The 14,670-nt window shown below is 42.0% G+C and overlaps 2 protein-coding genes and 1 pseudogene across 4 annotated transcripts; 2 read left to right on the top strand and 1 right to left on the bottom strand.

The window, feature by feature from the left end:
• Positions 1–2,806: 2,806 nt before the first annotated feature.
• On the bottom strand, positions 2,807–10,561 carry LOC130138000 (uncharacterized). Of its 3 annotated transcripts, XR_008816429.1 has the most exons (5): positions 10,341–10,561; positions 8,915–8,992; positions 6,948–7,011; positions 3,570–3,770; positions 2,807–3,153 (listed from the first exon to the last, which is right to left on the bottom strand). XR_008816429.1 is itself a non-coding variant. In XM_056310816.1 (4 exons), the coding sequence occupies exons 1-4, from the start codon at positions 10,374–10,376 to the stop codon at positions 6,216–6,218; spliced, it is 405 nt and encodes a 134-aa protein (XP_056166791.1). In that variant the 5' UTR covers positions 10,377–10,561; the 3' UTR covers positions 5,823–6,215. The 3 variants fall into 3 exon arrangements, 2 of the variants coding, with proteins under 2 accessions (XP_056166791.1, XP_056166792.1); XM_056310816.1 differs by lacking the exons at positions 2,807–3,153; positions 3,570–3,770 and adding an exon at positions 5,823–6,442; XM_056310817.1 differs by lacking the exons at positions 2,807–3,153; positions 3,570–3,770; positions 10,341–10,561 and adding exons at positions 5,823–6,442; positions 9,359–9,516.
• On the top strand, positions 4,266–5,522 carry LOC115686378 (G-box-binding factor 4-like). The gene has a single exon (XM_056310815.1). The coding sequence runs from the start codon at positions 4,447–4,449 to the stop codon at positions 5,152–5,154; it is 708 nt and encodes a 235-aa protein (XP_056166790.1). The 5' UTR covers positions 4,266–4,446; the 3' UTR covers positions 5,155–5,522.
• A 1,220-nt stretch (positions 10,562–11,781) lies between the features above and the next one.
• Positions 11,782–13,445, top strand: LOC115663636 (cell division cycle 20.1, cofactor of APC complex-like; annotated as a pseudogene).
• The last annotated feature ends 1,225 nt before the right edge of the window (positions 13,446–14,670 follow it).

Raw genomic sequence — 14,670 nt, 5'->3', positions numbered from 1 at the left:
CCTGTACTGGACGAGCAAGAGGTACTGGAAGCTCTTAACCTTGTTATGGAAAAGCCTGAAGATGGGAATACTGCACAACATATAAGAGACAAAGAAGCATTTGCTACTTGGAAAAAGAAGAACTCTATTACTCGCATTATGTTGCTGAGTAGCATGGAAAATGACATCATGCGAAAGTTCAGGCGTTTTGACAATGCCAAAGATATGTGGATAGCACCGGCAGCTAAGTTTAGTCAGACTTCTGTGACTAAACTGAGGAAACTCACAATTAGGTTTGATTCATATAAGAAGCATCATGGTTAGACCATGAAACAACATAGGAGGCATGTGTCAACCATGATTAGTGAGCTCAAGGATGCTGGCCATGTTCTAACCGATATGCAGCAAGTGTAAGCAGTTATCCATTCCCTACCCTAAAGCCAGGAGCATACGAAAGTCCACCTGACCCATAATGAGAATATAAAAACTTTTGAGAATGCAATATGCCACCTTAAGCTGGAAGAGGATCGCCTCCTGGCGGTTAAACTAGAATCTGACATCTATTTTGCTGGTCCTAACTCACATGAGGCTTCTGGCTCCGAGCGCAAGCGCTTATGAGGGTTCAAGAGGTGGAAGGTCAAGAGAGCAAGTGCTTCAGGAAAGAAATCAAGAGTCAACTAATAGGAGAACGGAAAGCGTCCTTTCAAAAAGATGAACATTTCAAGGGTAAAATGTTTTAACTGTGGCAAGAAGGGTCACTTTACTTGCAACCGTGGTGAGCTGAAAAAGGTAGACACTCTTATTATTCATATGAGCACTACTTATGTGTCAAGTTCAGTTTTTCTGACCGAATCTAATCCTTTGTGGACTGTAAACTCGGGAGCCACATACCATATAGCAAAGAACAGAGATTCCTTCATAGAGTTTCGATGAATTCCACATGGAGCGAGATGGATTTATGTGGGAACAACTTTAGAGCAGAAGTCAAAGGGATTGGCACCTGCCAATTAAAAATGCATGGTGGTCGCACCTTGTTCTTGTATAACGTGTTGTATGCTCCATAAATTCGTTAGAATTTTGTTTCTGTGTTGGTGTTAGTTAAACTTGGTTTTAGCTTGAATTTCCATAATAGTAGTGTTGACTTGTTTTTAAGTACGAGTTATTATAGTTCAGGACATTTCCTAGATGGTTTTATTGTATTGGATGTTGAATACAGTAATGTGAATATTTGTTATTCCCTATTTGCATCTTCTGAATCTTATGATAATAATGTGAATATATGGCATACTAGACTTGGTTATATTGGCCAACAACGAATGAATAGATTAGCTAAAGAGGGTTTATTGGGCAATATTGAAAAAGTCGATTTACTTGTTTGTGAGCATTGCCTAGCGGGAAAAACAAGGAAACCATTTGGAAAAGGAACAAGAGTTGAGTTTCCTTTGTAATTAATTCACACAAACATCTGTGGTTCAATGAATATAAGAGCAAGGCATGGGGCTGTCTACTTCATCACTTTCAAGAATCACGTAACTGCTATCAACGGTCTTAATGGGGAAATAAATCTCATGAGATAAATAGAGCAATAATGAGAATGGAAAAATGAACGTAATCACAATCATTGAATGAGGAAGACGTTCTGATGTTCTATAGAAGACGACGTTTTCCTCTCTACTCTCAAACCCCAAAGTGCGATCCAAGGAACTTTCCAACCTGCGATTGGAGGCATTTAATCCGTGGAATCAAGGTATGTTCTTTATGCGATATACCTATACGATCGGTGATACAAGTTAACGATTATCGGGCACGTTTTCTGCATTGTTATAATATGTTTCAATTATGTTCATATAGGAATATGTTTCCCTTACATTTTAAGGTCAACGGGTCGGACGTCAAAGTCAACGATCTGGGTCAACTAGGTCAACGGTCCGACCGGAGTAATCGGTTCGCGAGTCGGGTCAGTGGGTTGGTCAATGGGTCAGTCAACCGGGTCAACCGGGTCAGGTCGGCTCGACTGGCCATTCGCATGGCTGACGTCAAGCCATCCGCCTTGAAGGGCGGGTGACGCCCACGCGCTAGACGTTTCCAGCGCGTGGAGGTGCGGCCGCCCCTTGCAGCCACGCGTGGGGGCGCGTGCGGTGCCTCCCGGCGTCGTGCCACTCCTCGTTTTTCTTGTCTCTATGAGATCTACCACCCCGTATCATCAAACAAATATTTTCGATAGCCAGAACTCCGAAAAGCGGTCCCGAAACAGTACGGTCGGGTGTGGTTTTTTGGAACTGAGCGACCGTCCAGTACAGTTTTCGTTTTCCGGCAAATCTATACTTTCAAAAAAAAAATCCATCTAACAACGAGAATCATGCCCAAGATAAAACTACGTACGCTAATTGAATAAGTATATACAGTACGTCGACGTGAAGAAAGCGGGCCAAAAACAAGATTTAAAACAAAAAACGGGCAGAAACCACTCAAAATTAAGAGGCTATCGACATTCATGATCGGGAAACAAGTAAGCGTGCTTTGATACCAATCTAGGGGAAACATATTCCTAGATGAACATATTCGAAACATATTCTAACAATGCGGAAAACGTGCTTGGTAATCGTCAACTTGTATTACCGATCGTACAGGCATATCACATAAATAACATACCTTGATTCCACAAATTAAATGCCTCTAATCGCAGGTTCAAGAGTTCCTCGGATCGCACTTCAGGGTTTGAGAGCAGAGAGGAAAACATTGTCTTCTACAGAACATCAGAACGTCTTCCTCATTTTGTGATTGTGATTATGTTCATTTTTCCTTTCTCATTATTACTCTATTTATCTCATGAGATTTATTTTCCCATTAAGACCGCTAATAGCAGTTACATGATCCTTGAGTGATTGCCACAGCAATTACTTGAGATGGGCCCTTATGATGGGTCATGGGTTGGGCTAACCCGACATGGACGGTCCACAGATTTGGGTGGCTCACCCATATAAATATCCATCAATGGCCATCCTCTACATCATACATGCAATAGGCCATAACATTCACCCATACATTTCCTCCTATTCTAAGTTTAGATTGAACTAACCTTGAGTAATGTTGTTCCAGCAATCGATCGAGCAATCCGTCATTTTAAGCACCACCACACCTCCACGATTTGGCCAAGGAATGCTCGGCAACTTACTGAAATCAAGGTGTAAAAAAAAACAGAAATGAGTAATTTCTCAAAAATTAATTTATTTCTTGATCGGTAAAAGAAAATATTACTGAAGGGCACCAAGATAGTGGAAACCGGCATACAAAAAGAGCTCATAACCAAAAGAGTCCAGTTACTAGATTAATTATGTACAATGTTAATTTAAAGCATTTCCATCCACACATGACTTTCCGCTGTACCAAAAGTATAAGATTTTCAACCAACTTTCAAAAATTACAGAAAAGGGCGTTTCCCCTCCAATGAAAGCTCTCTTATTCCGCTCTCAGAAACTTTACTTTAACGAATGACTTCCAACTGACAGAATATATACAAAGATGTGCACAACAAATGTCGTTCCATCAATGTTGAACACTAACATAAGTTCGGGTAATAATATAGGTACCTGTGCGGGTAGTCAACCACCACACCACCTGCAATCCAGCACGCATGGCAGAACTCAAAATCAACTCACACTAGGCTATACTTTCTGGATAAACTTGAAAAACTGCTCTTTCGCCCCTTGCTAAGCATCTATATGACGGTCCAAAAAATGCCCAAACAATCAAGACAAATGTCAATTACAGCCAAGTACGGACCAGAAGTTCTGCAAGATAGAAAAACAGAAAAGAATAAATTTTTTGATCATTTCGACCAAACATCCAGCTATCATCCAATACTAAGGAACATACTTCAATCTAACCATGGCTCGTGAGAGGACTTATCTGTATTGCATAACCACCGCATGAAAAACAGACAGAATCAACAAACTACAGAAAAGAAACTGAAAAAGATTCCAGGTTACCCAGTGTAAAAACTCAGTATTTCCAGAGAGTATAGCAAGATTACGAAATAACAATGTTTAAATGAAAAATTAATGATGGAAGACAAACAAAATGTATGGAAACGATCCAACAATGACCCAAGGTGTATCACCAGGCGACATTCCTTCGGTCCTTCAAACCCAATTATGCCCAAGTTCTAAACATTCCAGGGGCCTAATTCCCTAAAAAACCGTAAACTTTAAGTCTAGACTCAAATCTGCCCCAAACTTTTTTTTGCTACATAAAAAACCACCAACTTTGTATGGATTCCCAAATCTGCCCTCCGTTACATTTCCATCCGATTTACATGGTTAAGTCCACTGTTGTGCCACGTGTCAATCTGTCTTCTTTTAATTGACTTTTTCTCTCTCCTCACTATCTCCCAAGTCCACCTTTTTCATAATTCTCGCTCTTTGTCACTCTCTTTCTCTCTGTCCCACATTAACGACGTCGAAGGTGATGACCCCAACGACGTCGTCGAGAGCGAATCGGGATCTGCAGCTCCAGTCGTCTATATCATCCTCCCTCTCCGCTCTGATCTCCAATCTCCAGGACCACCACAACGGCAGCCACGCCGCCGCCGCCGCCAGCGCCGCCGATAGCTCCGGCGCTGTCACCATGGACTACCTCCTCAAGAACATCTACTCCGACGACAGTCCCGCCACTGCCGACCCCTCGCTATTCAACCACGGCGGGGTGTCGCTGCCGGGCGGGGGCGGCGCCGGAGTCGGGACGACGGTGGACGAGGTGTGGAAGGAGATCGTGGCGGGGAGCGACCGGGCAAGCGGCATGTTAGAGGAGGAGCTGACTCTAGAGGATTTCCTGATGAAGAACGGGGCTGTGAGGGAAGAGGACGTGAGGATTGGTGGTGGTGGTGGTGGTGGGGGAGCAGGGGGTTACTGCGGGGACGCGGCGGGGGATTTGAACGGGCATTTGATTCAGGTGGGGGGGACGGTGGGCGTGGGCGTGGGCGACGGCGTTAGTAACAACAATGGCGGAATTGTGGGGAGATTGATGGTCGGGAGAGGGAAGAGGAGGGCCGTGGAGGAGCCGGTGGATAAGGCCACGCAGCAGAAGCAGAGGAGGATGATCAAGAACCAAGAATTGCCGACGAGGTCCCGAGAACGCAAGCAGGTAATTTCATTTGGTCTTCTCTGTGTGTCATGAGCTCTCTCTCTCTCCCCTACAACACCCAGATCTGCCCTTGCTCGACAAGCTTCCACACCTTTTGGTCATGGAGGAGGGAATCCAGACCCCCAGCATCGTCATCGTCGGCAACCGGTCTTCCGACAAGTCGAGTGTCCTCGAGTCCTTCGCTAGCATCAACCTGCCATGAGGGCCTTGTACAGGGTGCGGACCACCATACGATTTGTGGACTCATGGTCCTCCAGATGCTGAAGAAGAAAATGAAAATTTTCTGCTAACCTTTGCTTTGGGTTCGATGGAGAGAGAGAGAAGATGGAGAGTTCCAACAGTCAATGATGTGGAACTTGGGCGAGGGTGGGGGGAGAGAAAATGAAAAGGAAAAAAGCGAATAAGAAAGTTAGATAGGTACGCGGACTTTAACATGTACATTGGACGGAAACCTAACCGTGGGGTAGGTTTGGGAACTCATTAGAAGTTTGTGGTTTTTTAAGGGACAAAAAAGAATTTGGGTTGGTGTTTTGAAAAGTTATAGATATTATTACCTTTACCAAAAAAAAAAAAAAAGAATTTGGGGTAGATTTGGATCTAAACCTAAAGTTGGGGGTTTTTTAGGGAATTAGGCCCATTCCAGGTGCACACTTTACTCCATGAGTATCCACTTAATAACAACTCATTCTAACACGTTATCCTTTTGGTGTCTAACTAGCAGATAAAGGGGGGAACGACAGAGAGTTGAATCTACCAAAGTTGAAGCACAATAGTAGCCACTTTCTTTATATATCTGCAGGGAACTTTTCAGAGTTGATTGCCATATTAGTTGCTTCATTCTATTCACGTGGCCACACGATAGATGCAAATCGACTATGTTAACAAACATGGGTTCATATATTCAATGATTTCTAGGGAAAGCAAGAGCTTAGGATAAAAAGGATTGACAAAATGCAGATGCAAATCATTTAGGGGCAGAATGCCTGCAAATCTTTAATTAATGTGAGTTCATCAAACGCTACACAAAAGATAAAAGCTGCTCCGATGAGTATTCTTCCAGAAACTGCATATTTAGGGAACAAACAAATAGTTGTTCAGAGCACAAAGAAATAAACAAATAGTTGTTCAAAGTAACACCACTCAAATTCTTCCAAATCTATATAATTAATTCTGGTATCACAATAGACATTAAATACTTCAGGATCTCCCACATCTAGATGTAAAATACCATGCAAGACATGTTTGCATCCACATGTTGCAACTATATAAATTAACCTGAACACCAGTGCTAAAGCCCGCCATATCATAGTGACACCAGTTCCTGATCGATGCACCAAAACTTGAGAATTATAAGAAAAATTTGTTTGCTGACACACGCTTACAGATTTCGAGTATGAGTTATAAGTTGATGTAACGAATATTGTAGGTTCCTTTACTATGCAAAGTAGTCTTACCTAAGATCTTACCAAGGATAGTAACATAATCGGTCCTCTTTTAAAAACACTAGCCTTGAGAGAAACTTTAATTAGATCCCCTGCACAAGTACCTTAAGATATCCACTAAATCATATTAGCTGGATTAAGCCACTTTTACTTGAGCCTGACAAGAAACCCAATAATAAGTGCGCTCTTTTTGGTACTTACACTAAGGAACCCAATACTACAGAAGCTCAACTGCTACTTGCTACTTTTAGTGCTATGAAGTGTGAGTATAGCAAATTCTGTTGCTCGAATGAAGATTAGTTCCATATAACATCCAAGAAGAGAACTCCAATGGAGTAATATCATTAAAATGATGATCATGATAGTGAACACAACAAAGGGAACCTGAACAGCAGAGATACTGATGAGTGATGGCTCCATCAATAACACCAGGGGTAAGTCCCGAAGCCTACAATACAAAATTCACCAATAAACACGATGGCAAAGAAATCAAACGCATTGTGTAAGATGCGGAAGGATCGATACCATCAAATTTGACAATTGACAAGGCCAAGCACAATATGCCAGCTAGACCTGTTAAACGGGTGGGTCGAGTCGGGTCGGGTTTGGGTCGGGTCATAAATGGTCCGACCCAAATTGACCCATTAACCCGTTTATGACCCATTTATTCATAGTGTAAATATCTCGACCCATACCCGACCTGACCCATACCCAATCCATACCCGACCCGACCCATATTGCTAAAACACTTTTATATTTAACCTAATCTAGGAATACTTATTTCTTATGATTTTTTTTTAAATTATACTGCTAAAACATTTTATGCAATACAAAGCTAGTGAAAATTTTTTATAATTTTTTTTAAAATTGAGGTTCTATTTGTTTTGCGAAAAATGCGATATTTCTAGAAAATATTTTCCATAAAGTCATTATCCAAGAAAATAAAAAAAATTAATATTTTTTTTATTTTTTAAATCGAATTTTAATTTTTTTTTTTTTTTTTTTTTTTTTTTTTCCTTTATTTTTGGCCGATCGCCGGCCGCCGTGGCCGGCGACCGACCACAGGCGAGGACGAGCTCGCCGGAGGCCGGCGAAGCTCGTTCTCGCCGGCCTCAGGCGAGGCTCCAGCCTCACCGGGATCGGGTGAGCCTCGAGGTCGCCGGAATCGGGCGAGCTCGAGGCTCGCTAGATCGGTGAGGCTTGAGCCTCGCCCGAGGCCGGCGAGCTCGAGCTTCGCCGGCCTCCGGCGAGCTCGTCCCGCCCCGGTGGCCGGTCGCCGTGGCCGACCACCGGCCGGAATAAAAAAAAAAAAAAAGAAAAAGAAAGAAGAGAAAAGAAAAAATAAAAAATAAAAGAAAAAGAGAAAAAATAAAAATAATTAAATTTCGATTTTTTAAAACATTTTTGTAAAGAGAGAGAGAGAGTGTGTGTGGATGGGTCTAATAGATGGGTTGGACATGGGTTCCAAACTCAACCCATTTAGACCCATTTATCTTTAAGCTTTAAAATTTAAAACCCATTTAAGATTGGCTCTTTAAAATTAAAGTGACCCATATATGACCCATTTATTTTTAAATTGGTCATATATGGGTTTAAGACCCATTTTGACACCTCTAATGCCAGCACAAAGTTGTTCAAAATTAGAGAAAGCAATCGAGCACGCATGCACATATACTCCATAACAATTGCCACCACGTTGGTGTTGCATGTGTTAAAGTTCTGGCCAGCCAGTTGATCATGTTGTTTATTCACTGTCCGGTGTCTTTTGCTATTCGGACTCTGGTTCGACAAAGATGGAATCAGCTGGGACATGCTAAACAACGGGACAGAGATGATTCTTATTGGAAATGGCACAGAGGAATCAAAATCTACAAGCAAAACTCCGAAATCCTTCCATTATCTAATATGCGGAACTTAAGGCTTGGAAGGAACATAAGGAAATTTGAAGGCTTGGGAACCAAATCAGCAAAAGTTGAACAGCCTTGTTCTAAATTCTTCCACGGAAAAGGAAATGTTTTTTATTCGGTTAGGCCTTTAATTTTGCTTTTCTGTTTTCTTTCTTTTGTGCTTTCGACACTCCGATGTTATATAGTTAATGGGTACCCAACGTAAAACTCTCTGCTATTTCAATGAAGTGCCCATTCATTATAAATAACTAAAGAGACAGAAAACAATGGCCGCTAAGAGCATTAAAGGTGAAGTTAGGAGAAAGAGCCAATGTGCAGAATTTCCTCTCTCTCTCTCTCTCTCTCTCCAATGCGATGTCTGCGTTCGAACAGGCAAATGGAATATCAAAATCTGAGCAAACTAACAACAGTTTCTTAAATCAATAGGTATCGACATTTCCATACCGAGCATCGACGGCGAAATGTGCAAACCAATCCAGATGGGTCCATATTCCGATGGCCGTGTCCCCAGTTAATCCAGATCTGCAACCCAGAAAGACCCAAACGTCAACACAACATGATCAACCATCAAAACCCCTCTGAGCTCAGTGGCGACAAAAAAGGAGAGAATGTATTCTCATCAAGCAGGTGATGACATGAAAGCTTAAGAAAGTATAAACTAAACCGAGCAATAAGGTCTTGGAGCTGTAATTAAACAAGGGGAGTCGATCGGGTTAGTCATGCCTGAAAACCTAAAGCAAATTGACCATGTCTCTTCATCAACCCAAAAGTTTAACCCCATGGGACAGGAGACATTCTTCAATACTTGCCAACAGGAATTGCAATCATCATCAAGTCATAACAAACGTCAAACAATAATTTTAATCTTTGCACAAAGGGGGGACGCACTTGGGTCAAAGACATTGGAGTCACACTCGACTCGAGATAACATCAATCTCCACAGAATGTCAACCAAGAAGTCGACATTGCCCTCAACACCGTACGCAACACTTGGAAACCAAATTTCAAGTACAAAGTCCACTCAGCAGCACTCGCAGAAGGAACAGGGATACCGATTGTCAAGGGAGGGAGTAATCTCCCGAACTTCGTCGCCCGGCAAAGCAAGAAATTCCAACGCTCCTCTCCGACAGTCGACGTAACCGTAGAGGAAGGTGAAGAAGGTGCGTTGGTCAGGAAAAAAGATAAAAGGGATAATGACGTAAATATTCTCCGAATTCTGGCTTAATGTGTAATTTGATCCCTAAACTTTAGCCTAATATTCAATATAGTCCATGAACTTTTAATTTATTCAATGTGGTCCCTAAACTTTTGGTACATGTTCAATTTAGTCCATGAACTCTATGAAAATATATAATATAGTCCCTGAACTTGAATTAATAGAAAGACTACATTGAACATTTTTATAAAGTTCAGGGACTAAATTGAACATATACAAAAAATTCAGGAACCACATTGAACATTGGGTTAAAGTTCAGGGACTATAGTGAACAAATTAAAAGTTCAGGGATCAAATTGCACATTTAATCAAACTTCAAGGACTGTTTGTGTCATTTTCCCAAGATAAAATGAAGAAGCATAAATTGGATGGTGAGCGAGCGTCGAACGTCGTCGTAAGAATAATCTCAGGCGGCGCCGGGATCTCCTCGTGGCTACTACTACTAGCAGAGTCACCCGGTCCCAGGTGATTTTCAAGGCATTTATACGTTAAGCTGGACTGGACGAGAGTCGTTCATTCTTGGGATCATCAATCAATGCATGGAAAATTGCTGTTGATGACAAATAATCTCAAACGTCAGAACTTTAGCCTTTCGGTATCACGCGATTAAGAGTGCGCGCTGTCAAATTGCTGTTGTGGTGAATCAGGGCTAACCTGGCACCACGTAACGCTGATGTAGGCGGTTCCCATTTTAGCGAGAACGTTGGAATGATCCGCGCCTGTCCATGACCTGTTCCGCTTGCCGCAGACGAAAAAGGAAGAACAGATTTGGCCTGTGGGGGGGAAAGGTGCTGTTGTGAGTGAATCAGATCAGATCAGATCGGATTGGATTGGATGAGAAAGGGGCAGATTTTGCTCGTTTTGTCACTCATCTCAAAAATTCCGAGGTGACGACGATTCGTACGCAAAACTAGACGCTGGATATCTCCTGAGGATTTATTGTTGGAGTTTGCGCGATGGTTTTAGCATTTTTATTTTTCATACCAGTGAAGGTTTTCTTTCGATTTTTGAATTCCCTCTTTTAAGAAAAACTCAATTCGAAACGATTGAATAGAAAATTTGTCTTTGCCGGAATTTATCGTGTCCGATTTTATTCGAGTTATTTTTTCAATTCTTCCGTAGGTATAGGCGGACTCAAAAACCTCCTTGAATTGTCTACTACTACAAGTATAGACGACCGAAAAACCACCCTTCAAATTTATTACAATAAATATTTATAAATAAAGAAAAGTAGTGCTTTTACATGAAATATGACCGTTTTGCCCTGGAACGAGTCATTTTATCTTGCCTCGACCATACGATTTACCGACGCAGAGACCCCTATCGTACCATGTGCTAGATAAGGAGGCATCCTCATTTCCATACTTCGGATCACCTTCTCCGTCCGTCCGTCCGTCTTCGATAAATCTTCTGGACATTCTCCCTCATCCTTCTTCATCCTCATCGCGGTTCTCACCAGTCATTTGAAGATTTGTCTCCCCTTCCTCGTCGTTGTGGTTCTCACCGGTTAGTTGAATACTAACCTCATTGTCTCGGCATCCTTCGCCTTCTCCAATCCGCAAAGAAAGAGAAGAAAAAGAAGATTCAATCGAAAACAATCCAAGACAATGTATGAAAGAATAAAAGAATTTGTTACCAACCGACCTGGTTCGCGACTTCTAAAACTGAGCATAACGCTCAGTTGGCCAAGCGGGACTCAGGACGATCCTCATCCTTGAGGGGTTGAGCAGCTTCTTTATGAGGATTACAAGGATGGTGCATCAGATGAGAACCATAATGACCTTTAGGACCGGCGTCAATCCGGATCCGGAAATCACATGATTCACCTCGTAATTTTCAGGAGAGCAATATTATGAGCAAAGTCTCACACTGACACCATTCAAGAAAAAATATATATGAACACGATTTGTGCAAGGTTCGTGCAAGGATCGTGAAGTGTGTTGTGTTATAATTAATAGCGAAAAACTGAAGATTTCGATTATTGACGCATGAACAAAAATCATGCATAATTACGGAAACGTGAAAAATTCTGCACTAACCTCCAGCTATTGATGAAGTTGAAAACCAGATACTCAAAGACTAGAAGGATCGGTAAATGGGTACCTCTAGCCAATTGCCCTCTCAACGTTGATGGTGTGTATTTATAGTCCCATTTGCACCCCTTACAGATTACTTCTTCCGTCAAGATAGCTATCTTAAAATTAGGCGATCACCAAAGTTATCACGCACCTTAATGCGGACAATAAAATGTCAACGAAATTGATTAATGTGAGCAATAATAAACTGACTATGAGATCATATTATTGAATGGTATGATAACATGTCGTGTTCGAGATAATTATTAAATCAATCATAAACCTATTGGGCGGATGCCGATTTAATCCTTGACCTCTCAATTTTATCAATATAGTCCTAAGCATTTGCATAAAATTTCAATGTAATTCTTCTGGCACATTTTCTCCTGAAATTGCTAATGTAGCATCATCGCCGACCGTCCTACGTGGCTCGCCGGTGATTCGACGTGAACGACTTCTTGGGAAAACTTCAAACGGGTCTCAAGGATTTTTCGATTATCCCAGGTATTCTGATAAATGGATTCCAATGTTTTGTCGCTTCACCTGCAAAAATCTATTAAATCTACCATGACATTTTCTTGTAGCAAGAGCGTGATGGCGTTTGTGTTTCGTCTGTAGCTGACGGGTTCTAATTCTGGCTACATATTTAGCTTCTAGTTTTGTTTCCTCCATGCAGCTGAGAACTTTGAGAGGAGGCCATCGACTGCGAGTTGGTTCCCATGCAACATTATCGACACTGATGTGAGAATTAGATCCCACAGAGTTGAAACCTATAGGGAACATCACCAAGAAGTTTGCGGGCTGAAATGGTCGCCCTCGGGCAAACAACTAGCTAGTGGAGGAGACGATAGTCTCCTCTAATTGTGGGATAGGTCCAGATCCTCTTTGAATTCAGGCACTCAGTGGCTTCACAGGATCGAAGACCACACGGCTGCTGTGAAAGCCCTTGCTTGGTGCCCGTTTCAGAGCAACTTACTGGCCTCGGGAGGGAGCGATAGGAGCATAAAATTTTGGAACACGGGCACGGGCGCGTGTCTGAATTCAGTGGACACCGGTTCTCAGGCGTGTGCGCTGCTGTGGAGCATCAGGGAGAGGGAATTGCTAAGCTCTCATGGGCTTGCTGAGAACCAGCTCATTCTTTGGAAGTATCCATCTATGGGAAGGATGGTAGAGCTGACTGGACACACATCTAGGGTTCTATTCCTGGCACAGGTACCACTTGTATGGTTATCATAGTCATCTGCAATTCGGTGCAAATACTTTCGAAGTTTGCTTGTTGAGTTGATCGTTTTGCTGATTCTCGTTGCCACGTATTTGTTTTGTAGAGTCTGGATGGATGCACGGTGGCATCTGCAGCAGCAGATGAAAAAATAATGTTCTGGCAAGTATTCGGGATACCAGAAGTGGCCAAGCCGACAACCAAGACCTCTTCTGAGCCATTTGCCCATTGGCACAGTATCCGTTGAACTCTAACAGATTGACTGGTGGTCATAATTTTGCCACTGCTACCCAAGACCGGGCTATTTGCTTAACCAACATTGGAGATGTGTTCTTTTGGAGCTGCAAGTTGATATTCAGACGGGAGATTGTCGCGTAAGTGTAGTTGCAAACTGATCGGCCATATATATTCAATCTCATAATTGCTCTTTTTTCTCCATTTAATGTCTGTCTCTTGTTTGGATTGGTTGGAGACCAAAAGGCATGTGTGGATGATTACAGTAACTCTTTCAAAGAAGGAACTGGACACATCGGCTGTTGGTTGAGTTCATGGTGTTCTTCTCTTGCCATTGATTCTTCGTATTGAGAGCTAGACATATTAAGAGCTTGGTGTTTTATCCATCATAAGCCGCAAGTGCCTTATATTGCAGGTATCAGCCTCCATTGCCTATTGAGATGATGAAGACATCATCATAGCTTTATTATGAGGGAAGTACTTCAAGAAATCAGTGACTGTTATGTTGTTTCTCTAGGTTTCTTCTAATTATATTCCTCATTTAAACAGGCGGATCACCTAATGGGCGAGGAAGAGGTTGCGGGGGCAGAGGGAGACCAAGAGCTAGAGGTATTGCATTCACAAAACTAAACATTTTTTTAAATCACATGGAAGGGTGTGTTTTAGATATAGGATCTTGCATCATGGTTAACTACATCGTTTTCATACTTTGTTGTAATGGCACCAAAATGCTGATGTACTTCTTTGAGTTGTATGCTGATGGGCATATACCCTCTGCTTCAACTGCAATCCTCTAAATGTTTGCTTTCTGGTTTTGTGAATTCTGAGATGACGGCGGAGGTGGGACCACGACCAAGGTTATGCTAGAGGTAGGGTTGAGGAAAAGGACATGGTTTTCGTGGCTGCTTAAGGGGAGGATACAATGGACCTCATGCTGATCCACGGCAAGACAGAGAATACAATCAAGAACCACCTGCTCAGAATTGTGGTACTCTTTTAATCATTCTTTTTCTCACAAACAAGTCTGATTTGATACGAGTTTCATTAACGGTTCAGGTCTACTTATGTACTGAACTAGATACTTTTGAGGATAGTTGTACAGCAATGTGTTTTGAACATCTAAATTTTCTGTTCTGCATTTAAATGGAGTCAAGATTCAAAATTTGTATGCGATAATTGTTTGGATCCAGAGATTTCTTGGAACTGAAAGAAAAAAAGGTCATGGCAAACTTGATTATGGTAGATTATGAACACCCCGGACATATTTGAATTTCTTTTTGAGTTCTATGTGAGATGGTGAAAAAGCCGGTAAAGATATTTATCTGTATTTGTCAATGCCCATGTATTCAGGTTGTAGCCATGGAAGGGGAAATCGCGGAAGAGGCCGTGATCACAGATCAAATGGACTGATTCAGGGAACTGCATAATTGCCACATTTTCTATTCCTCATTTTCTG

The sequence above is a fragment of the Syzygium oleosum genome, unplaced genomic scaffold (genome assembly GCF_021117445.2).
Source record: "Syzygium oleosum isolate NSW1041296 unplaced genomic scaffold, Sole_v2.1 Sole_v2.04, whole genome shotgun sequence".
NCBI classification, from domain to species: domain Eukaryota; kingdom Viridiplantae; phylum Streptophyta; class Magnoliopsida; order Myrtales; family Myrtaceae; genus Syzygium; species Syzygium oleosum.
This window is presented reverse-complemented; position numbering and strand designations above follow the sequence as displayed.